The sequence below is a fragment of the Plasmodium gallinaceum genome (assembly GCF_900005855.1).
Source record: "Plasmodium gallinaceum strain 8A genome assembly, contig: PGAL8A_v1_65, whole genome shotgun sequence".
NCBI classification, from domain to species: Eukaryota; Apicomplexa; class Aconoidasida; order Haemosporida; family Plasmodiidae; genus Plasmodium; species Plasmodium gallinaceum.
This window is the reverse complement of record NW_021628225.1, coordinates 1,439,861-1,464,372: the sequence shown is the minus strand read 5'-3', so window position 1 is coordinate 1,464,372 and position 24,512 is coordinate 1,439,861. Positions and strand designations below refer to the sequence as shown.

The 24,512-nt window shown below is 16.4% G+C and overlaps 7 protein-coding genes across 7 annotated transcripts; 6 read left to right on the top strand and 1 right to left on the bottom strand.

The window, feature by feature from the left end:
- Positions 1-146: 146 nt before the first annotated feature.
- Positions 147-2,099, top strand: HMGB4 (high mobility group protein B4, putative; the record flags this gene model as incomplete). Its single annotated transcript, XM_028675216.1, has 11 exons — positions 147-154; positions 313-412; positions 536-604; positions 732-791; positions 899-933; positions 1,042-1,117; positions 1,217-1,255; positions 1,322-1,409; positions 1,519-1,563; positions 1,706-1,771; positions 1,939-2,099. The coding sequence occupies 11 exons, from the start codon at positions 147-149 to the stop codon at positions 2,097-2,099; spliced, it is 747 nt and encodes a 248-aa protein (XP_028526770.1).
- A 436-nt stretch (positions 2,100-2,535) lies between these two features.
- On the top strand, positions 2,536-4,335 carry PGAL8A_00165600 (riboflavin kinase / FAD synthase family protein, putative; the record flags this gene model as incomplete). The annotated part of the gene is made up of 1 exon (XM_028675215.1): positions 2,536-4,335. One exon carries the CDS (start codon positions 2,536-2,538, stop codon positions 4,333-4,335), a length of 1,800 nt encoding a protein of 599 aa, XP_028526769.1.
- Positions 4,336-6,040: 1,705 nt separating this feature from the next.
- Positions 6,041-14,638, top strand: PGAL8A_00165500 (conserved Plasmodium protein, unknown function; the record flags this gene model as incomplete). Its single annotated transcript, XM_028675214.1, has 1 exon — positions 6,041-14,638. One exon carries the CDS (start codon positions 6,041-6,043, stop codon positions 14,636-14,638), a length of 8,598 nt encoding a protein of 2,865 aa, XP_028526768.1.
- Positions 14,639-15,360: 722 nt separating this feature from the next.
- Positions 15,361-17,960, top strand: PGAL8A_00165400 (GTP-binding protein, putative; the record flags this gene model as incomplete). Its single annotated transcript, XM_028675213.1, has 15 exons — positions 15,361-15,375; positions 15,448-15,504; positions 15,585-15,625; positions 15,794-15,853; positions 15,978-16,105; positions 16,185-16,276; positions 16,404-16,489; positions 16,565-16,610; positions 16,726-16,788; positions 16,891-16,971; positions 17,056-17,168; positions 17,306-17,460; positions 17,613-17,653; positions 17,766-17,829; positions 17,911-17,960. The coding sequence occupies 15 exons, from the start codon at positions 15,361-15,363 to the stop codon at positions 17,958-17,960; spliced, it is 1,092 nt and encodes a 363-aa protein (XP_028526767.1).
- Positions 17,961-18,528: 568 nt separating this feature from the next.
- On the bottom strand, positions 18,529-18,984 carry RPS15 (40S ribosomal protein S15, putative; the record flags this gene model as incomplete). Its single annotated transcript, XM_028675212.1, has 1 exon — positions 18,529-18,984. The coding sequence occupies one exon, from the start codon at positions 18,982-18,984 to the stop codon at positions 18,529-18,531; it is 456 nt and encodes a 151-aa protein (XP_028526766.1).
- Positions 18,985-21,082: 2,098 nt separating this feature from the next.
- Positions 21,083-22,432, top strand: PGAL8A_00165250 (5'-AMP-activated protein kinase subunit beta-1, putative; the record flags this gene model as incomplete). Its single annotated transcript, XM_028675210.1, has 7 exons — positions 21,083-21,150; positions 21,224-21,369; positions 21,536-21,666; positions 21,749-21,837; positions 21,927-22,025; positions 22,171-22,242; positions 22,324-22,432. The coding sequence occupies 7 exons, from the start codon at positions 21,083-21,085 to the stop codon at positions 22,430-22,432; spliced, it is 714 nt and encodes a 237-aa protein (XP_028526765.1).
- A 1,236-nt stretch (positions 22,433-23,668) lies between these two features.
- Positions 23,669-24,136, top strand: PGAL8A_00165200 (HVA22-like protein, putative; the record flags this gene model as incomplete). Its single annotated transcript, XM_028675209.1, has 1 exon — positions 23,669-24,136. The coding sequence occupies one exon, from the start codon at positions 23,669-23,671 to the stop codon at positions 24,134-24,136; it is 468 nt and encodes a 155-aa protein (XP_028526764.1).
- Between the last annotated feature and the right edge of the window lie 376 nt (positions 24,137-24,512).

Genomic DNA, 24,512 nt, shown 5'->3' with positions numbered 1-24,512 from the left:
TTTTTTTTTTTTTTTTTTTTTTTTTCTTCTTTAAAATAATATATAAATAACAAAAAATTTCATTAATTATAAAAAATTATAATGTATTATTATTTGAATATTCTTCAAAATATTTCTTTTTAAGACTTTCATTCAATTTAAATGAAATGGACAGGTATAATTTCTGGAATATTATAAGAAATAAATTTATAAAGATAGTTAAAATTCCTCATATATAATATAGATGAAAAAAATACTTTAATATTATTTCATTTTATTATTTTATTATTTTATTATTTTATTATTTTTTTTTTTTTTTATCCTATATTAAAGAAAAAAACCTAAAGTACCTCCATCTTCCTATTTAATTTTTTGTAATTATGAAAGAGATAATGTTAAAAACATTTTATTAGAAAAATCTAATAAAGCAACAGTAAAAAAAAAAAAAAAAAAGTCTATATTGTTTATAAATTTTATAATACAATGCAATTTTATTAATATTTATATTTCAAATTAATATAATTGAAATATTTCCTATTTACCTTTTTTATATAAGATAAAAATAACTGATATTCAAAAAGAATTAAGTAATAAATGGAAATCTTTGTCTGAAGAGGAAAGAAATGTTAATTATTTAAAAAGAAAATAAAAAAAAAAAAAATATATGTCTATATATATATATAATAAATTATTAAAAAAAATTTTATTTTTATGACTAACAAATTATTATATATAATTATTTTACTCATTAGAAATATGAAGAACAAGCTCAAATTTTAAAATCAAAATATAATGAAGAATTGTTGGAATGGGTATATGCTGAATATAAAAAAATAAAGAAAAATATATTTATATATATATATATACAACTTTATAAATTCAATAATATTATTTTTTTCTAATGAATTTTATAAATTAGCAAAATCTTCAAAAAAATGACATGTCTGGTGTTACGTATGTTATAAAAAAAGAATTAAAATAAACCCCTTTTTTTAATATGTAAATTATACAGTATAAAATTGGTAATGAGGAATATATAACTAACTTTTTTATTTTTAATAGGAATATGCAAAACTTTACTAAATTTCCTATTATGAAAATTCAGAAAATTATGCATTTGAATAATAATGTCAAAAAGGTATGGAAAATACTTTGACTATATTTCCTTTTTTTAAATAATATGCAATTTTTCTTTTTTTGTTAAATAATTATAACGTTTTTATTCATTTTTTATTAGATTAATAATGAAGCTATTAATATTTTTCAAAAAGCAGTGGTTAGATGTATAAAATATAAATTTCTCCTATAACATCCTCATATATTTAATATTTATTTTTAATAGATTATGTTTTTAATTGAGTTAGTTAACAAAACTATTGAATATAAGAATGAAAAAAATTCCTCCCGATATATAACAACCCTTGATATAAGTTAAAATAATTCTTATAAGAATTTTTTTTTTTAATAATGATAAACTTTTATTAATTGCATATATATATATATATATGTATATATATTTTCTTTTTAATATTTATTTAGTTTCGTGCATAAAAAGGGAAGGAATAAAATATAAATTTCTTGAAGGTTTTTCAAAAATATAAATAGCTATTATTTATATCTCAAAATATAACTAATAATTTTTAGTGAAAATTATTTTATTTAATTAATTATATATATATATATGAAATATAAAATTTATGATGTTTTTATTTTATAATATATATAGATTGTTTGTATTTATTAAAAGATGAAGGTATTAACACATTTTTTCTTGAAGATGATGAAAATGAAGGTATAATTTATTTTTATCTATTTAATAAGGAAACATAAAATTGACCTCAAAAGAGTCAAAATATTCCTTTTTACCCTATCTTTTTTTTTAAATTATTAGAATTTTTTTTCTTTTTTTTAATAAATAAAATATAATTTAATATTTTTTTTTTTTTTTTATTTTAAAAGAATCATTATTTGATTTATGTGAAGAAGATAAAAAGGAATATGATTATGATATAGAAGAAAAGAAATTAAGTAAATTGAAGAAAAAAGAAAATAAAGCAAAAGATAAAAATGGGAAAAAAAATGTTTATGCGGATATTACAACTTTTTTTAAAAAAATTTAGTGCATTTTTATCATTTTTTGTTATATAAAAATGATTTAAATTTTTAATTTAAAAGAAAAAAAAGGAGATATATATATATATATATATATTTTTTTTTTTTTTTTTTTTTTTTATTAATCATGTTTTATTACTTATGTTTACAATGAAAATATAAATTTTACATATATATAATATAAAAATTTTTTTTTTACAATATATATAGATAACAATTATATACATTGAATTAACAATTATATACATTGAATATTTTTTTTTAAAGTTAATTTATAAATTTTTTCGTATATTTTATTTAGACCAAAAAATTAAAAAAATTTGAAATCTTTCTATTTAAAAAAAAAAAAATTAAAAGAAAAAAAAATTACAGTTCTGAGAAATTATTTTTCCATTTCTTTCCAATTTTAGTTTTAATTTTTTACTCTTTTGACTATAAGCAAATATGGATACAAAAAAGTTTAAAAATATTGCTTTTATAGATGCTGATTATTATATAATTAACTACAGTAGTACTATTACTACATATATACAAAACATATTTACGAATTTATTAAGAGATAAAAACACAATAGAAACAGGAAATCAGATAGATAAGAATATTGATGAAAGGAAAAAAATAATTTGCATTTTTATGTTAAAAATATTTTTAAACAACATAGACAAAAATTTAAATTTATTTGATTATTTGCACAGTGTAATAAAAAAATATTATGATCTTATATTTAATAAAAAATTAAATTATAAAACTAATAAAATAAAGGTAAATGATGAAAATGAAAATTATATAGGAAAAAATGGTGATAGAAAAGTTTCCAATATTAATGAACAAAAAGAGAAAAAAAACTGTGAAATAACAAATTCTTTAAATGAAGAAATTGATAAAAATGAATATAATGAAATATTTATAAATAATGAAATAAATGATTTGATGCAGAATCTAATAAAAAATAATAATTATAATAATATGGAAAATATAAATCAATCAAAAATTTGCTTTATTAACATAACAAACAGAGATACTAAAAAAAATTCATCTTCAGTTGAAAATTTTACTTTAGATAACTATTGTGAAAGTGATTTAAGTAATAATTCTAAAAATAAAAAAACAGATTATTATGAAAATAAGTGTAGTTATGATAATGAAAAAAAGGTGAAAGATGATTCTTTTTATAGTACTTATAAATTAAATAATACCTTTCCAAATGTTAATAAGAAAAGGTTTTTAATAAATTATAATAATATTAATCTTAAATTAAAAAATTTTGATGATTTTTTAAATTTAAGATGTATTAAAAAAGTACATAAGGAAGATGAAGAATGTATTCAAGAGATAAAAAATTTATATAGGATAATAATATTGTCTAAATTACATATAGGAGTTTATAATTTTTTATCTTTCTTAAAAAAAAAAAAATATTTCTTTATATTTTACACTTCTAATAAATATTTGACGAATTTATTATTTAAATGGTTTAAAATTTCTAGAAAATTTAAAAATTGCTATAAAGTAATAGATTCATTTCAAGAATTAAATTTAAAAAATTATAATAATTTCCTTGTGTTTAGTAATCGTGAATGTTTCATAAATCAAGCAAAAAAAAGCGGATTTTTCAAAATAGCTGTTGGGAAAAATTCATTAAAAACTTCTAATTGTGATGACGTAAATTGGAATATTATACATAAAGAAAATTTTATATCTGACTATTCTGATTCTATATCTAATAAATATAATGATGTTGTTTATCCTTTTTTAAGAAATTGCAATTTAACTGAAGATATTTTATCATGGAGAATATTTTACATATTTAAAAAATATATTTATATATATGGAGAAGTAGTAAAAGGATTTGGGAGAGGGAGTAAATATTTAAATCTTCCAACAGCTAATATATCAAGTTCTAATTTAGCTTATGTTGATATAATGCCAGGAATATATTTTGGTATCTCTAAATTAAAAAATAAAATTTATAAAACTGTTATATCTATTGGATATAATCCTTATTTTAAGAATAAACATATGACTATTGAAGCTTTTCTATATTATAAAACAAACGTTTTTTTTTATAAGGAAAATATTCATTTAATTATTATGGGAATTCTTAGAAGTGAAAGTAATTTTTCTTATTTTTCACACCTAATACATGCTATTCAATTTGATTGTGAACTTGCAAGAATTATTCTAAACAAAATTCAAAATGATAAAAATTTTATAAAATGTAAGAATTACCTTAATTCATTATAACTTTAAAAAAAAAAAAAAAAAAAAACATTATAATTAATATAGCATAATATAGCATTTCCCTTTTCATAAAAAAACAGTTGTCCTAATAAGATTATTAAAATATCTATATATATATATAATCCTCTTATCTTTGAAACCAAAATACTATTATTTTTCAAAAAAAATAATAAATTCAATAAATAAAAATAGTTAATTATATATCTTTTTAAAGACTTTTTTTTGTTCTTTTTTATGAATAATATTTTTCTTTTATAAATTATTTTTATTGTAATTTTTTTTTTTTTTTCTTAATATTTCTTAATATTTCTTTTTATACTTTTAAATAACTATTAAAATATATTGTTACACTTTTTATATTTGTTTTCCTTCATAATAACAAGACAATGTGAGCAACTATTTATGAATTTTTTATATTTCAAATTAATAAAAATGCTAAAATGCAAATACTAAAATATCTACAGTATTATTTGTACTTTAAAAAAAAAAAAAGAAATAAATATTAAATATATTTTGATAAATAAAAAAGTAAAATAAACATATAAAAAAATAAAAGGAACAAAAAAATACTTAATGTACAAAAATTTTTAAATATTAAAATTTTACTCTAAAATCATTAATACAGTTTCCTTATTTTTTTTTTTTTTTTTTTTTTTTTTTTAGAGATGTAATCATTTCAAAAATATATAAATTACTCCTTTTTATAACTTATGACATTTGTTATTCCAATAAATTAAATTATCTATTTCTTCTATAAATATAGGCATTTCTTTTGTTATAAAAAAAGAATTTCGTTTCTTTACATTTTATATATATGTTAAAATTAAAAAAAAGTATTTAAGCATATTTTATTAGTTGTATATTACAAATATGAAAGTAAAAGTTAGTATTATATTTATACAACTGAAAAACATATACTACTTGAAATATGTGATTTATTTTAATTCACAAAAAACCTACCTATTTAAATTATAGATATAATTTATGTTAACTTTTTTTTTTTTTTTTTTTCAAATAAAAATGCCTTTCAAAAATAACATGATTCTATATGAACAAAAAAAAAAATAAAAATAAAATAATAAAAATATAATATATATAATATATTTTTTATTATTTCATAATTTAAATTTTTTTTTTTTTTTTAATGTAATTATTAAGTTATTTAATTTAAATTTATATTTTTGTTTTATGTATTAAAAAATCTTTACCATTTTTTATATAAATTTATTATTACATTTTTACTTTTTTTTTTTTTTTAAATTGTAATTGTATTTTAACATATAAAAAGATCTATGAATGTTTTTTGTTTTTTATTTTATTTCATTTATATTTTTTCACATTACATTTGCTTATTATTTATCTCTTTTTTAAATTTATTTATGTTGTTTGAATTTTTAATTTAGTACAAAAAATATTTAATATATTAACATTTATGTATATTTTATTTTGTTAAAATATAGAACCAAAAAAAAAAAAAAAAAAAAAAAAAAAAAAAAAAAANAAAAAAAAAAAAAAAAAAAAAAAAAAATAAAATACATGAAAATTAAAATTAAAAAAATATATTATTAATACTAATAAAAAAATAATTATTATAATTAACTATAAAGAATAATTAAAAAAATAAATTAAAAATTATGAGAACTATTTTTCTTAATAAATATCCATAGCTTTATTTTTTTTTTTTTTTTTTTTTTTTTATCCATACAAAATGTTAAGCAAACAATTAAAAGACTTAAAAGTACAGAAGAATGTAAACGTATTTGAAGATAAAAATATAGATAAATTAACAAGAAGTAAATATAAATTATTTAAAAATTTTTACAAAAACTTTATTTTAACATCGTTACATATAGAATCTATAAAGAAATGCTTAAATAATTTGAAAAGTGTAAACAAATCTTTTAACGAGTTTGACAATTTATTTTTACTTGAAGAGGGTGATATTTTGAATTATTTTTATGATGAAAATGAAAAAGGAGAAAAAGAACTTTATTTAAAACATCGTGAGTTTTTAACAGAAGAAGAAGAAAAAATTATTTTTAAAAAAATAAAATTATTTTTAAAACTATGCTCTGTGTATACAAATAAGAAAGAAATAAAAATATTGATTGAATTTTTAATATATAAATATGAAATTAACATAAAATGTAGTCAAGATATTATACTATGTATTTTACCTAATATTTTTTTACTAGAATTAAAAAACATTATAGAAATTATATTTATAGAAAAACAGTCTCCATTCTATTTTATTAATAACTACAAACATGATGAATTAAAAAGACTGGATAAATCTGTTTTCATTCAAAATATAAAAAAAAATATTAGTATATATAAAATATTATTTGAATATTTAATAGATTTAATTAATTGTACGATAGTTATCCAAAACATCGAAACGCATATTCCTTTTATAGATTTTTTTATTTCAATCACATATGAAATTGTTAATAGTTATATTGATATGCCATTTCATATAATTGAATTTTATTGCAATATATTTTTAGTATTAATAAAAATAGGAAAATGTTCTTTTAATTCATTAAATCATATATATACTATAAAAAATGAAGATTCACTAGATCCTTTCAAAGAGACTAAAGAAATTCATATTTTACGATTATATAATTGTTCTCTACTTTTTAAAAATTTTTTGGATATATTTGAAATTTCTATAAATAAATGCAAAAAAGATGTAAATTTAACTTTTTTAAAAAGTAAGATTTTTTTATTTGAAAAAGATTTCTTATTATTAAATGAACAAGTAATAGATCAATCACACTGTGCTGAATTTGTAAAATGCTTAATTATTTTGTTAAATATAATATATAAATATTCTTATAAAATATCTTTTAAAAAGTATACTAATGAAGAAGAAAAAACAGTAGATGAGGAAAAAAAAAATGGAGAAAATAAAACAGACGATAAAACCAAAAAGAATGAAAAAAACCTTCTTAATATTATTAATTTTGTAAAAGAAAATAAACAAGATTATTTCAATAATAATATAAATTATGTAATAAAGGAAAAAAATTTAATAATAAAACTTCTTTATTTATTTTGTGAAGCAGATGTATATGAAATTATTGATAATATAATTAAACATATACTGATTAAAACTTATTCTTTGGAGTTAGATTTTTTTATTATTGTTGATATATTTACTAATTTACTTAATAAGAATATTTATATATTTAATATTATCCTTATAATTAACTTAATATCATTTTATATATTTTTAATTAAGAGAGCAGAAGAACAAGAAGAAGATGAAGAAGAAAGAGAAAAAAATAAATCAAAAATTCAAGCTGTTGAATTGTTGCTAAAGAGAAACAATAATAATATATGCAAAGAAGATTTTAATATAATTGTTAAATACTTTATCAAAGAAAATAATATATTATTTAAAGAAAAGATAATATTATTTGAAATATATAGTAAAATAGACGAAAAATTATTAGAATTGATTAATATATATAATAATAAATTAACTAATATAGAAATATTTAATTCCATAAATTTTGATAATGTAGATTTTAATAATGATGAAATTGTTGAAGAAGCACTTAAAAATATTAAATTCATTTATGAGCATAAAAAAAAATTAGAAATTTCAAATGATGATGATAAGAAAGAGATTTTCGATGAATCTTTCAATCTTGATTTAATAAAAAAGGGAACTAATTATTTAAAATCAAAAAAATATATAAAGTGTTTATATTTCAAAGTTATTCTTTTATTAAAAAAAAGCAAAATACAATTTATTGATTATTTAAAAATATATGAAAAAGAATTATTATATTTTTTTCCTTCAAAAAAATATTTATACCGAATAATTTTTAATTCATTTAAAGAATTGAAATTTAATAAATTCTGTGAACTGGATAAAGAAAGAAATAAAATATTTTTAAAATTCTACATACAATTATTTATGATTAAATTGAAAAAATTGGAAATGAAAAATAATAAAAAATTAAAGGATGATAAGTTTTTTAAAAAATTTATTAATTTTAACTTCTCCTTCTTTTTCATTATATATGACTGCGTAACCAATCATCATTTTTATCCTGAGCATTCATATTTTTCAAGAAATATTGAAGAAGAAAATTTTAAGTTAGTAAAAACTTTTTTCATTTATTTATTAAAATTAAAAAATATACAATATTATAATTTTGATGAATTTTTTGAAAATGAAGTAAAATATCATCGATTTGAAAACATTAAAATTTTAATAAAATATAGTTCACCATTTAAAGCACTTATCTTATTTAGAATAATGTATTATTTTTCAAAATTAAACATAAGCTATTTAATGAATATAAAAGAAATGCACAATTTAAGAAACAAAGATGATCATGTAGAATCTTCTATGCAGTTAAATAACATAGAAGACATTAAAGATAAAAATAAAAAAATTGAGAAATCTGAAAAAAAGGAATTAAAGTTTTTTCTATTAAAAATTTTTAATATTCTATTAAAAAACATGGATGATATCAATTATCTTAAATCAGATATTAAAAATAATATATATATTGGTATATTAGAAACATTTCAAACCAGCATATTATTGTTCGTTAATTTTGATGTTTCATTAGCTTCTTTTCTTTATTACAAATATATTAATATTTTCTATTTAAATGAAACATATATAAGATTTGTATTAGATACAGTAGATTCCTTTTTTAATTTGTTTAAAATTGATAATTTTAAAAAGTTTATAAAAGATAATAACATGTTTATCGGTATTGTTATAGAATTATATAAAAAAATATTAAAAAATTGTAATAAATTAGATATAAAAATTTTTTATAAGTTTTTTATTATATCTATAATGCTTCATACTATACCAGATGTTGATAGTTCTGGTCGTATTACATATATGTGGAAGTTGTTAAAAAAAATGAGTTTTAATAAAACATATCTTATAAATTATAACGTCATAAATAAAGTCTTCAAAGAGAATAATATGAACTTCTTAAATAATTTAAGTTTTCCAAACGATAATAATGAGTATGATGGTAATTATATAATTAATGAAGATAAAGATAATTGTGATAATAATAACAATTATTATAATAACAATTTAAATGATGAAAATGAAGATAATAATGATATAGATAAAATAGAAAATAATAAAAAAAGTAATCAACCAAATAAGGAAAATAATAGCATAGAAGAAAACGAAATTTCATTCCAATCGTTAAGTGACGACTACTCTTTTGATTATAGATGTTTTCTGCCATCTTCAAAATATTTATCTTCACGAAAAAATGTATACAGGGAATCATCAAAATATTATTTATTTGCATTTGCTTATCTAAACAAACATTTTTTTGATATATTTTTGTTAAATTTTCATACAAATACATTTCACAATAGTATTGTTGAAGAGTTTTTAAATAAAGATTTAATTTTAATATTTTTAAAAATAATTATGCAAAAAAATTCATATCCCTATAAAATTACTCAAATATATAAATTTATATTAGCAAAGTGTTGTGAATCTCAAATTAAAGTAGAACATATATCTCTTTTTTTATATTTAATTGATTTTTATGTGAATGTTTTGGATAATAAATTCGTAAAAAAGAAAAAAAACAATTTAAAGAATGATAACGTTCTTATAGATAATAATAGTGTCATTAATAGATCATCAAATAAAAAAGGGGATTATATAAATAAAAAGCTACTTAAAACAATTAATACACAAAATCTAAATACAAATTCGGAAGAATTAAAAAATAAATTATTTAATAAAAAAATTAAAAAAATTAACTATAAAAATATTTTAGATGAAGGAAATGAAGATATTAAAAAAAATTATTTTCAAAAATTGAAAGGATTTTATAAATATCATGAAAACCTTTTTGAAAATTATTATTTTGATAAAGGAAGAGAACTTAAAACATTATGTGAATCTATCATAAGTATTATAATAAATGATAAAAATAATTTATTAACAATCCAATTATTGTGTATAAAAAACTTTTCTTCAAGTTCTCTATTCAAAAATAATTTACGTTTATCTTTAGAAAAAATGGAAATATGTAATTTAATGATATTTAAAAGAATATTTTTAAATAAAAAGAGTCAAGATGACAATTTCATATTATTAATGTGTAAAAATGTGAAAAGTGTTATAGAAAAAAACAAAATATTATTATTTATAGAAAAAAAAATTATCAAACATACGAAAACCAGTTATTTTAAAATATTGAAATATCTTAATGCTTTATCTGATGGGAAGGTAGAAAATAATTCCGCTTGTGTTCATTTTATAAATAGTCATATAAGAATTTTTAGGAAAATATCAAATAATCTACAACCAAATGACAGTATTTTTTTAAAATTAATAAAATATGTAACAAATATTTGTAGGCTCATATATGACGTTCCAGATTTAGTAGAATATCATTTTTCATTAATTAAAAACAACTTCTTAACATATATTATCTCCTTTTTTTGTAAAAATATAAATTATTTTTACGAAAATATTACTTCTCATATAAAACCCTTTGCATATGTTTTTGATAAAATTATACAAAGAAGAATAATGCTATTTATTAATTTTAACAAAAAACATGAATCAAATAATTGTTCTCAACAGAAATATGATGAAAATAAAAAAAGAATAAATAAGGAACTATATGAAGAAAATAATGATTATCATGATTTCAATTTTTCAAAAAAAAGAAAAATTCTGAATATTCATCCTACTATTTACGAAGATCCTTTAATATATAATGAAAAAAAAGATGAAGGTAAAAATATCATTGATGATGAAGATATTTCTTATAATTGTGAACAAGAAAATCATATTAAATATAGTAATGAAAAGGATAACAAAAATTTAATTGCAGATTTTGTAGAGAATGAGGAAGAAATTAATAAATATTATCACTTGCATATATTCGGATTTATGTGCACTTTGATTAATAAGGTGTTTAAAAAAGAAATTGATTTGAAGCATTTTACTATTTTAACTAATAATTTAATTTTTCTTTTCAATAAAAGTTATAGTTCTTATGTTATATCAATTAGCCTTATAAATTTAATTATAAAAATTAAGTTAGAAAAAATATATGCTTGCAAAAATTATATTGTAGAAATTTTTAATGTATACTATTTCAGTGATATCGATTATTGTATTAATAATCATCTACTATTACTGCTATCACTATATTTGTGTCCTTACAATTATAAAAAGAATAATTTACTTAAGGATGAGTGTAATGAAGATAGAAATAAAGGGAATGAAATGAATAGTGAGGATGATGAAATTATATATCCTAATTATGTAAAAATGAAATTAAAATATATTAAACCACACTTAAAAAAAGTGAAAAATATTCATAATTTATGTTTAAAAATAATTACATTAATTTCAATAATTAGTACAATAAATAAGAGACGTATTCAATCAATTTCTTATTTTGTATATTTTTCAACTTTTCAAAATTTTATTCTTTGCTTCTGTTTTTCAAAAAACAAAGTAATTAATAGAAAACTTAATGTGTTATTCAAGAAATTCTCTTTTCGTAATACAGATACTTTTATACTCTATTATATTTTAAATAATTATAGAATAAAAAAAGATATATTAGAAAATAAAAATAATGAAGAAGATAAAGAAATATTAGAAATTGCAGAAGGAAAAAATAAAATTGTGAATAATAAACGTAAAAATATTTATTATTTTGAAAATTTATTCTTATATAAATTTTTATTTTATTTAAATAAATTAAAAGGTTCTATGAAATTTAATGAAAGTTGTAAGAAATACTTGAAACTTAAAGAAAATAAAAGCATTACAAATGAAACGGATTGCTCTAAAAATAATAAACATTTTCTTTATGATATTTTTAATGTTCTTATGGTAGAACAAGATGATGATAATATAAATAATATTATAAAACAAAACGTTTTCAATTTTTATGAATTTATAATAGATAAATTAGTACACTTAAATTATATAAATTACAAAAATTTATTTAAACAGATAATAATTTTTATTAATCATAAATTAAATTATGAAATAGACGCAAAACATATATTTGATGCTATAATGCATTTCATATATGAAAAAAAAGAAAAAAGAATTTTTCCATTAAATGAAATATATATATATAACATATTCAATAAATCATTATTTAAAATAAAATTGGATAATTCTATGATAATTTTAATTGTTTCTAAAATAAATGAAATATTAAAAAGGTTATTTGAGCAATATTATATATTTTATAATATTGACAGAAAAAATAAAATAAGTTGTGAAGATCGTGACCATAAAAAAGAAGGAGACATTGTTAACAATAATATAAAGTGTAATCAGATGAAAAAGAAAAATAAAATCTTCGATTTAGAAATCTATATGATAAATGATGCATACAACAAATATAGTGAAATATTAAGTGAAAAAGACGAAGAAAATAAAAAGGATAATAGTAATAATTTAGATAATAATGTTGAATTGTTATGTTTATCTGATGTAAATTCAGTAGATTCTAATTATAGCTTTAATGATGAATGTAATAATAATAATGAAGATAAGAAGGAAAAAGAAATAGAATATGATTTAAAAGAAATAGATTATATTAAATATATGAATGAAATAAAAGATTTTAAACAAATTTTTCTATTAGATAATTATTATTTGAATACAATTTTAAAATGCATATGTTCTTTATTAATTAATTTTCCACAATTCACCAAAAAAAAAATGATTGAATTACTGAAGGTTTTATTTTTTAGTAACACAAAATATATTTTACTAAATGAAAAAAATGTGTTTAATAATAATTTTTATAATTTAAGCAAAGAAAAGAAAATTAAATATATTAGTAAAATTATAGAAAACCCTTTAAAAAAGATAAATTTATATCATTTATTTTTTATTTTTTCAAATAACGATATTAAAATTTGTTTTAAGTATTTAAGTAAATATTACAGGAAATTTTATAATTATTTTAAAGATACTAGTCAAATTTACTCATATAAAAAATCAGTAGTACTTAATAATTCATTATTCATTTATCAAAATCTTATAATTTTTCAAAATATTTTCGATAGTAATATAATTATGGGAATAGGACTAAAATTATTATTCTCTTTAATAAAGAACTATATAAAAAATTGTTGCAAATATATCACACTTCTTTATGAAAAATACAAGATGAATATAATGTACTTAAATACTAAAGATTTTTATTGTTATAATGATAATTACTGTTTAAAAAATTCAGAAAAATCAAAAAATCAATTATTAGTTGATATGAGAGTAGAAGAACAAAATATAGTAACATCATTGGTATATACTTCGTCTAAGTTAAAATTTTCATCATTAGAAAATTTATTTGAGAAACTAGTTTTAAATTTTGAGAATAAGCATTTTGAATCGAATTCTTTAAATATATATGATCAATACAAAACAATATATGAAAAAAGAATATATTTTTTATATTTTTATAAATTATACCAAAATTTTGGTTCTGTTTTGAGTGAAAATAATAAGTATTTATTTGATTTACTTAACAATATAAAATTTAGTTTAATTCTATGTCAAAAAAATTATGAACAGTTTTTTGAAAACTTAAAAAGTGAAGCATTTAAACAAGGTGAAATGGGAAGAGAAGTAGAAGAAAAAGAACATAGTAATTATTACGAAGATAAAGATGAAAATAGGGAAATAGATAAATTTTTCAATGAATATGAAAATGAAAAAAAAACAAAGTTTAGAAAAAATATCTCAAAAAGTAAATGGTATTGGTTTGAACTTGGTTATTGTACATTACTTTGTTTGTATGAAATTTTAAAAAATGAAAAAAAAAATCAGAAAAATTTTACTGCCATATTTTATCAAACATGTTTTGACAATGTTATAAACTGCTTTGATTTTTTTATTCATCTACCGAGAATTCATATAAATGACGATTTTAAAAATACCATTAATGAAAAAATTGTAAGAAATAGTGAATTTTTTGATATGAAACAGACTTCTATTATTTTATTAGACCTACTAAAATTAATTTTGTTGGAATTTTATTCCTTATATTTAAATGACCCAGAAAAGATACAGATTATGACAATGAGAATATCACTCAAAAATAATAACAATAATAATATAATTATATCTATAATTTTAACCTTGAAATATATATATGAAACTATCGGTTATAAAGAATTACTTTTTTCTGTAAAAGATCTATATCAAATTTTTTCTGAGTTAAATGATCATCCAGATGATGAAATTGAATTTCTAACTAAAGAATGGCTTAACTCAATAAGCAAACATACAGAAACATAAAATATTTTCTTATAAAAATAAATGGTTATGTATTATTAATTTTTCAAATATCATATAATTTAAATATATATGTTACATATTTTAATAAAAAATACACATAATGATTTATTATAAAACATTACAATTTTAAATATAAAGAAATACTAAAAAGAATATTTTCTTAAAAAAACATTTTTATAATAAATTTTTTATATACATTTGTTTTTATACTAAGTTATATTCAACTATTAAACTAATAAATTATCAATATATTTTATAAAATTAAAAAATTTTCTTTTTTTTTCTTATTTCACATTTTTAAAAATAAATTTTAATTTTGTTTTCTTAAAATAATATTTGTTTTTTTTTTTTTTTTTTTTTTTATTTTTAAGATAAATTCTCAGTTTTCTAAAATTAAAATTTAATTTTATATTTAAAAATATAATTGAATTCATGAAATTTTTTTTAATTATTTTTTTAAAAACACCATGTTTCAAATTTAATAAAAAAAATTACTCATTTAAACAAAAAATTTTAAATATTTATAAATGAAAATAAATATATTTACAACATCGTTTTAAAAGAATATATAAAATCAAAATTTTTTTTTTTAATTTGTTGTTCATAAAAAATAAAAAAGAAAGTAGTAAACTTAAGTTTTTTTTTTTTTTTTTTTTGTTTTAATATATATAGTTAAATTATTTGATAATTTTTTAACAAGTAGTATTTTGTTCTCAATAAAAATGGGAGTTTTAGAGGTAAAAAGGAAAATACATTAATTGTAATTTTTTTTTTATACTATTATATATTTTTAATTTTTTTTTTATAAGAAAATCAAAGAAATTGAAGCTGAAATGGCCCGAACCCAAAAAAATAAAGCAACAGAAGTATGTAAAAGATTTATATTGGGTTATTTTTTTTTATATTATTTTGTCTTAATCTTAAATTTATATATTTGCTTTTATAGTATCATTTAGGGCAACTAAAAGCAAAATTAGCAAAGTATAGGTATAGTACATTTTATTATAAGATTTCTTTTATATTTATCACAACCTATATAATATATATATATATATATATATATATATATATATATATATATATATATATATATATATATATATATATATTCTTGTGATAATTATTTTATTTTAAATTTTTGCATTAATATTTCAGATCACAATTACTAGAAGCTCCAAAGACTGGTAAAAAAGGGGAAGGTTTTGATGTACAAAGGTTTATAAAAAAAGAAAAAAAGAATATTCTAAATTTATGTGAATTATCAAAGGAAAATTAAAAAAAAAAAAAAAAAAAAAAAGGAATTAAATAATAAATCATATAAAATTTTATCAATATATAGGCAAGGTGATGCAAGAATATGCTTAATAGGGTTTCCATCTGTTGGTAAATCGACATTGTTATCAAAAATCACCAGCACTACATCAGAAGTGGCAGACTATGAATTTACTACATTAACTTGTAAACCCGGTTATTAATATAAAATGTTATATTAGTTTTATAACAATAATATTATCCTTTATGTATATATTTTTTTTTTTTTTTACAGGAATAGTAAATTATAAAGATTCTAAAATTCAATTGCTAGATTTACCTGGAATTATTCAAGGTGCTTCAGAAGGTCGTGGTAGAGGAAGACAAGTAAAAAAAAAAAAAAAAATAAAATAAGATAAAATAAAATAAAAGAATTAATATGTTAAGAAATAAAGAAGATAAAATAAAAATTTTTCTTAAGTTAATTTACATTTTTTTTTTTTTTTTTTTAAAGGTTATAGCTGTAGCAAAATCGTGTGATATGATTTTGATGATATTAGATGCAACTAGAGATAATAGTCAAAAATTAAAATTAGAAAAGTAAATTTTTTATATTCATTCTTTCAAATAATTTTTATTTTATATTATTAACAATAAGAATCTTTGTTCTTTTAGTGAACTAAAATCAGTTGGAATAAGAATAAATGAAGAACCTCCAAGAGTAAATAATATTAGAATTATTGTTAATAATACTACATTACTAGAATTTTTGTTGTTTATTACAATTAAAAAATATATAAAATTAAAGATTAATTTTTTATTTTTATAATTTATAGATTACATTGACTAGAAAAAAAGTTGGTGGCATTGTTATAAATAGTACTGTCCCATTAACTAAAGTAATTATTTTAAATAATAAATTACTTTTTATTTCTTTGTTGTTTTTACTTTTTATATTTATTTATTTTTTTTTTTTTTTTTTTCCTTTATATTATTTACAGATGGATAACAAGCTTATAATGACTATACTTCATCAATATAAAATTCACAATTGTAATTTGTTATTTAATGAAGATGCTAGTGTAATTAATTTCAATTATTGAATTAAATATAAAATATATTTGTATAAATATTTTTATGATTTTTTTTTTTTTCCATATTCTTAGGTAGATGATCTTATTGATGTTATAGAAGGAAATAGAAAGTACATAAAATGTATTTATATTTATAATAAAATAGACATGTTACCTTTGAAAGAAATTAATTCCATTGCCTCTAAGTTAGTTGAGCTTTTTTTTTTTTTTTTTTTCTTTATTTTATATTATATATAAAAATAAGAAAATGAATAATTTTTATCTTTATTTTATTTATACACATATATATTTAGAAAATATTTATTTCTTGATATCATTGTAGTGATAATACCATAGTTATAAGTAGTAGCAAATCATGGAATTTAGATGTTTTAAAGGAATATATATTTCAAAAATTAGAAATTATTAGAGTATATACAAAACTTCGTAAAGAAAAACCTGATTTCAGTAATCCTATTACATTAACTAGGCAAAGAGGTAATAAATAAAAAAAAAGAAAAAAATTATCTGAATGTATTTTTTTTTTCTCTAATTGTATTTATTTTTGAATTGCAAATTTTTACTATTTTCTTTTAATATCATTTAATATAAAATAATATTTTTTTTTTTTTTTTTTTTTTTCTATTTAGGAAGCCAAACAGTGGAAGCTGTTCTTAACCAAATTCATAAAGTAATAATAAATAGTTTTTTTTTTTTTTTTTTCTATCCTTTAGATATATGAACTTTAATATAAAAATTATTAAATAAAAATAAAAAAATTTTTTTTTCAGGATATGATTAAGGATTTTAAATTTGCATTAGTATGGGGGAGAAGTACTAAACATAATCCTCAAAGAGTTGACTTACGTAAGTTCAAAATAAAATATATATTTTTGAAAATGTATAAAAAAAATTTTTAATTTTATATTCATCTTTCATTTATAATAGATCACAAATTAGCTGATGAAGATGTTGTTCAAATAGCTAAAAATAGCTGAGTACAAAACATAAAATAAAATTGTTTAATGAAGATTTCATATCTCTATTATTTTTACCATTGTTATTTTAATCATAAGAAATTTATAATTGCAGTAGATATTAACAATAATATTATTTATCAATATATTTATCCTTTTTTTTATGGTTGTTTTATTATTTTATTTTTTTTTTAAGCTATTACATGAAAACAATAAATATTCAATGATTTCAATATTCTTTTTTTGTATCCACATTTTTAAATTTAACTTATTACTTTATTTTATTTTATTTATTTTATTTATTTACTATTTATTTTATTATTATTTATTTATTTTTTTTTTTTTTTTGTGTGTATTTCCAACTATTTTTTTTTTTTTTTTTAAATTACTTATATTAATTTGAATGCTTTTAACTTTTTTAATCGGAGTAAAAAGCGAAAATAAATTTTATATTCTTAAAAATTTATACAGGAGTTTAGTTTAAATTTCAAATACACATTAAAAATAAAAAGTAAATGAATATTATATGTTAAAATTTATTATTATTATTATTTTTTTTTTTTTTTTTTTTTTTTTTTTTTTTTTTTATCTATGCAATAAGAGCGCTAGCTGTGCTTGATTGGTATTTCCAGTTTGATGGTAATAATTTTTTTCTTTTATAATATCTTGATATTCTATGTATTTTTGATTCGGTTAAGATTAATCTAAATTTGCAATCTTTATCTTTTTTATTTTTTTCAAGATGTTTTCTCATTGAAACAGCTTTTTTTATTAAAAAATACAAATCTTCAGGAATAGTTGTAGCCACTCCGTGTGCTCTTAATATTCTTAAAATTTTATTACCTGTAACTGATTTCACTTGTGGTATTCCATAATTATCTCTTAATGTTGCACCTATTTGTGATGGAGTTTGTCCTTTTTTAGCTAACTTAATTATTGTATCTTCAATTTCTGATGGTTTTTGTTTTAACCAACTTGGTTGTTTTCTTTTGTATGGAACAGTTGAACTTGATATACCTTTTCCTTTTCCGTACATACGACCCATTTTTTTCCTATTTTTAAAAAAGAAATTTATAAATGAGAAAATAAATTATGTTTATATATATAGGTAAACAAATATTAATAATATTTGCAATTATTTATTTAAATTTTGTAAAAAACTACGATTCTACTTATGAAAACAAAATAATATTTTTTTATTTAAAGATTCACTTTAATATTTCAATTTTCAAAATTAATATATACAAATATTTAAATAAAATGTAATGTATAATAATTTAACATTTTTTTATATATATATTTAATCATTCATATATGTTATTAATCTCAATACATTGTATATATATATATATCTATATTATTAAATACCTTAATTTTAAAAAAAAAAAATTTGAAATAATGGAAAGATTTCTTTTTCTTTTTAAATTTTCAGCAAGTTTTTTAAAAAAAAATTGTTCTTTTTATGTTTATATTTTATTATAATATATAAAAAAAAAAAAAAAAAAAATTTCTTATTATTTATTTTATTTCTTATAATTTTATATGAATTTTATGTTTTTTTTTTTTTTAATTACTCATCTTCATATAAATAAAAGTATTTTTTTTTTTTTTTTTTTTTTTTTTTTTTGGATATACGTGAAAGTGTATTATATATCTCTTTAATAGATTATTAATAATAAGAACATAAATATATAAATATTAATATAAATAAATATACGTAAATATATATATGTACCATATATTAATATAAGGTGACTAAGGGGTACATTTAAAAAACCTAAAACCTGCTCTTTTGAATTTATTCTTTTTTTTTTACAATGATAATAATAATTAGTATCCTTTTAAAATTTTTTTTTATTCTTTTTTATCCTTAGATTTTATTTTATAAAAATATAAAATTAAATTAACCTTTTTTTCTTTTTTTTATGTTAAATATTTTATATTAATATTTTTAATTTTAACATTTTATACTTTAAAAATTAAAAAAAAAAAGTAACGGTTTTTATAAGAAAAAAAAAGAAATACCTTTTTTTAAAATAAAAATACAATTTTCGCTTGCACCCAAAGGAATATATAAATTTTTTTTTTTTTTTAATTACTTACAAATTCTTTTTTTTTTTATACCATAATTTTTGAAATCTCATTTTCTTTTAAAAAATAATATTTAAGAATTTATTATTAAAAATTTTAAAATGTTCTGAAAAGTTTTTTTTTTTTTTTTTTTTTTTTTTTTTTTTTTTTGTTTGCATTGTATAACATATAACTGAAGTATTTTAGATCATATATAATTTTACGGTAATATTAAATTTATCGTTATAAAATATTTAATTTTTCTGAAAGAAAATTAAATAAAAAGCAAATAAATAATAATTAAATAATATATATTCATGAAAAATAAAAAAAATATTATATTTTTATATTTACTAAAGAAAAAAGAAATGAAAATGTGTAAATACATAATTGGAAAAGCAAATTAATTATGTTGTTTCAAAAAAATTCTTTAAAAAAAAAAGCATATATATAATATAAAAGGTAAATTATGTGTCAATATTTCAAAAGATTATAATTTGAATATTTTTTTTAGTATATGAATAGTACTGTAAAAATTTATCGCAAATAAATTTTACTAAGTAATTTTATAATTACATATATATGAAGTTTTAATATTCTTAAATTTAAACATTTTGGAATCTATTATAGAATATAAAAAAATACCATCTTAAGGATAAAAAAAAAAAAAACTTAGACAATTTTATATTTTTAAAAGGTGAACAAAATTTTTTTTTTGTATCTGTTTTTTAAACATAATTAAAAATTTATATTGGCTAAAGAGATACTTGTATAATAAAAATTAGAAATATATAAAAAAGAAAAAAATAACAAGATAAAATCATTTAAATATTATAAATATTTAAAATCTATAATTAATATATGAAATTTTGTTACCTTTATAAAAATACTAAAGATAGTTATTTATGTTTTTTATTTTATCAAATTTTTTTTTTTGTATTTTTTTATATTTATCAAAAATTTACGAAGAAAAGCATAAATTGAAAAAAATTAATAAAATATATGAAAAGAATGTTTTATTAATTTTAAAAATAGTTCAAGTTTGTATTTTATTATAAACATATTACCTGATTATGTTAAGCACACAAAACACTAAAAAGGATCTCAAAAATGAAAAAGAATTAATACCATGCTTATTTTCGTTAGAATATTAAATAAAATAAATGAATTTCTTTATATATATATATATATAAAAATATATATTTTTTATACAGTTGGTGTGAAGGTGGAAGAGAGGTATATTTAGTTGGATCTTTTATAAATTGGGATATGAATAAGAAATTAAAAATGGATAAGTGTAATGGAGAGTTTTTATTAACTTTACTATTAGAAAAAGAGATATATACTTATAAATTTTTAGGTAAAAAATTAATAGTTCTATTTTTTAAATATTTTTTATGTTATTTTTTTTTTTTTTTTCAATATTATCTTTTTTCAATTCTTTCATAAATTTGTAATTTCAAAAAATACATATTTATGATTTATATTTATAAAATTGTTTTTTTTTTTTTTTTTTTTTATGTTAGTTGATGGTCAACTAAAATGTAGTTCATCTGTAGCTACAATGAGAAACTCTAACGGTGATATAAATAACGTTGTTGATATGAAAAATTATATTCCTTTTAATTTTGAATTAAAAAAAGATCAAATATTTCAAGTAATTACATAAAATTTAATAATTATTTATATAAATAATAATAAAAAAAAAAAAAATAAATAAAATTTTTTTTCCTTCAAAGTGTTATAAGAAAATATGGAAATATTCTAAACAAAATAATTTTGATATTGTTTCTAGAATTACACCAATTCCATTATATTTAGAAAATAGGTATTTAACTGTCAGCATATACTATTAAATATATATGTATATATATATATATATATAGACGTAGAATATTTATTTTTTACTATTTACAGTCGTGATATAATAAAACTTAATTTAAGTACTCCTAGCTTTCTTAGTGAATCGTTATGTAACCACATGTACTTTGATACAGATTCATATAAAAATTATAGGTTTTTTTTTAAATTTCATTAAAAATTTTGATAAATTTTATTTTAAAATTATTATTCTATATTTTCATTCCATTGTTCTAAAATTAAAATGATTTTAAAACCTATTTATATTATTCATTTTCTATATTCTATATATTTTGTATAGCTCAAATATCATAGAAGTGTGTGTTGTTGTAAAATCAGAATATAATTGTAAAAAAGGAGAGAAAAGAAAAATGTATAAATGAAAAAAATAAATAAAAAAAAATTCTAAGAATTTATTCTTTATTTTTTTAATTTATTGTTTTTATATTTTTAGATTAACAAAATATAACATTTTATCATACTTCCCTACTTCAAAAAATGACGATTTTGTGGGATCACCTTCATATAATCCACTAAAACATTTAATATCATTTAATCATTAAAATACTTAATTTTCTATTTAACTTTTTTTTTTTTTTTTTTTTTTGTTCATTTATTAAATATTCGATATATATTTTTTTTTTATATTTAATTATCTTAATTTTTTTTAAAAAATAAAGTATTAATGGCAATACTATTTTCTTGTTTTAACTTAAAAAATTAATTTATCAAATCCTAATGTTATAATTTTTTATTTTCATTTTTTTGGTATCCACACATCTATTTTTTCCTTGCATAAAAATAGAAATACAAAAAAAAATTTACATAAATTTTCACCTTTTTTATTGTAAAAAAAAAAAACAAAGATTATTTTATTAATTTTAAAAAATAATATTTATTAATATTTTTTAATTACTTTTTTTAATAAATAAAAAAAAAAAAAAACTAAAAAAAATTTTCCTTAATTGAAAAAGCAACCTGTTTTCCGAAAATTTATTTTATAATTATAACAAAATGTAACAATCTTAGATCTAAAACTGATTTACATTTTAAAAAAAAAAAAAAATATATAAATATATATATAATTAAAAATTTAAATATAATGTGAAAAATAAAATAATTTGTATTTATTTACACAAAATTTTAAAATACTTAAGGAAAAAAAAAAAAAAAAAAAAAACACAAAATTATAAATTTTTTTTAAACAGAAAATAAAAGAAAGAAACTTGAATGAAATACTTAATAAGTTTCAGAGTTTTACATATAATTCAGTTAAGATTTTTACAAAAGAATAATACCCCAAAATAAATTTTTTTTAAATATAAATAAGAATAATTAAGATATATATGAAATATAAATCTGTAAATGTTATTATTTGTACATACATAAGCATAGAAAAATTTAAAGCTACTGTTAGAAATTTTTAAGGTAATATATATATATATTTTTGTAAAATTAAAAAAAAAAAAAAAAAAAAGAAAAAAAAATATTCATAAAAACGTTTAAGTACATATAAGTATGAATAAATTTATATTTACGAATTATATTAACTTTTGAATGATAAAATTATTGTTTTTTAACCTAAATTTAATATGTGCATATGTATCTTATAAAAAAATGTATAAAATAATAATTTTTTTTCCTTTATTTTTTTTTTAAATAAAACTGTTTTGTATTTTTTTTTTTTTTTTTTTTCAGTTTTAAAAATATTTTAAGATATTCTTCATTAATAACAAAAATATATTTATTTTTGAAAAAATTCTCAAATTTTTTTTTTTTTTTCAATTATTTAAAGCAAAATGGGGCTATATATTATTCCTAAAAAGATTATCCATTTAATAAATATAATAGTATGTATTATATGTCCAGCAATAAAAACCCACAATTTACTTTTACTTAAAAAAGAGAAAATAAATGAGGAAAATCTTCAATATATTCATTTTTTAACGTATTGGATTTTATATTCATTTTATTCCTATATGGAAAGTGTATTAATAATACATTTTATGAATTATATTCCATTTTATTATGAAATAAAATTGATACTTTTTTTCTGGCTATATAGTGATACATTTCAAGGGGCAGGATATTTATATTTTAAATTCATAGAAAAGAATTATATAATTTTGGATAAAAAAATTAGTGATTTAATCGAAAACAAATTAAATAAAAATATAACAAGTTTTTTTAATTTTGATAAATCTAATAATAATATTCATAACAAAATAAAAACTACTGTTTCAAAAAAAGATTTATATTCAGAATAAGATAATGTACATATATGTTAATTTAGAAAGCTAATATTTTAAAAGGAAAAAGAGACAAAAATAAAATTTAATTAAAACTAATAGATTCATATCAATAAAAAAAAAAAAAAAAAAGTATGATAAAACTATAAAAATATTAATATATCTATTTAAATTAATATATATATTTTATAAAAAGAATAAAAGAAAAAATACATAAACTAATATGAGTGTTTTATTTTTTTATTTTTTTCATACCTTTTTTTTTAATTTTTATATATCTTATATATTCATGTATTTTTCTTTTTATTTTACTATTTAAAAATAAAATTGTAGTTTCTTGAAAAAAAAAGGGAAAATTAATTATTATAGACACTTTATATATATTTTTATAACA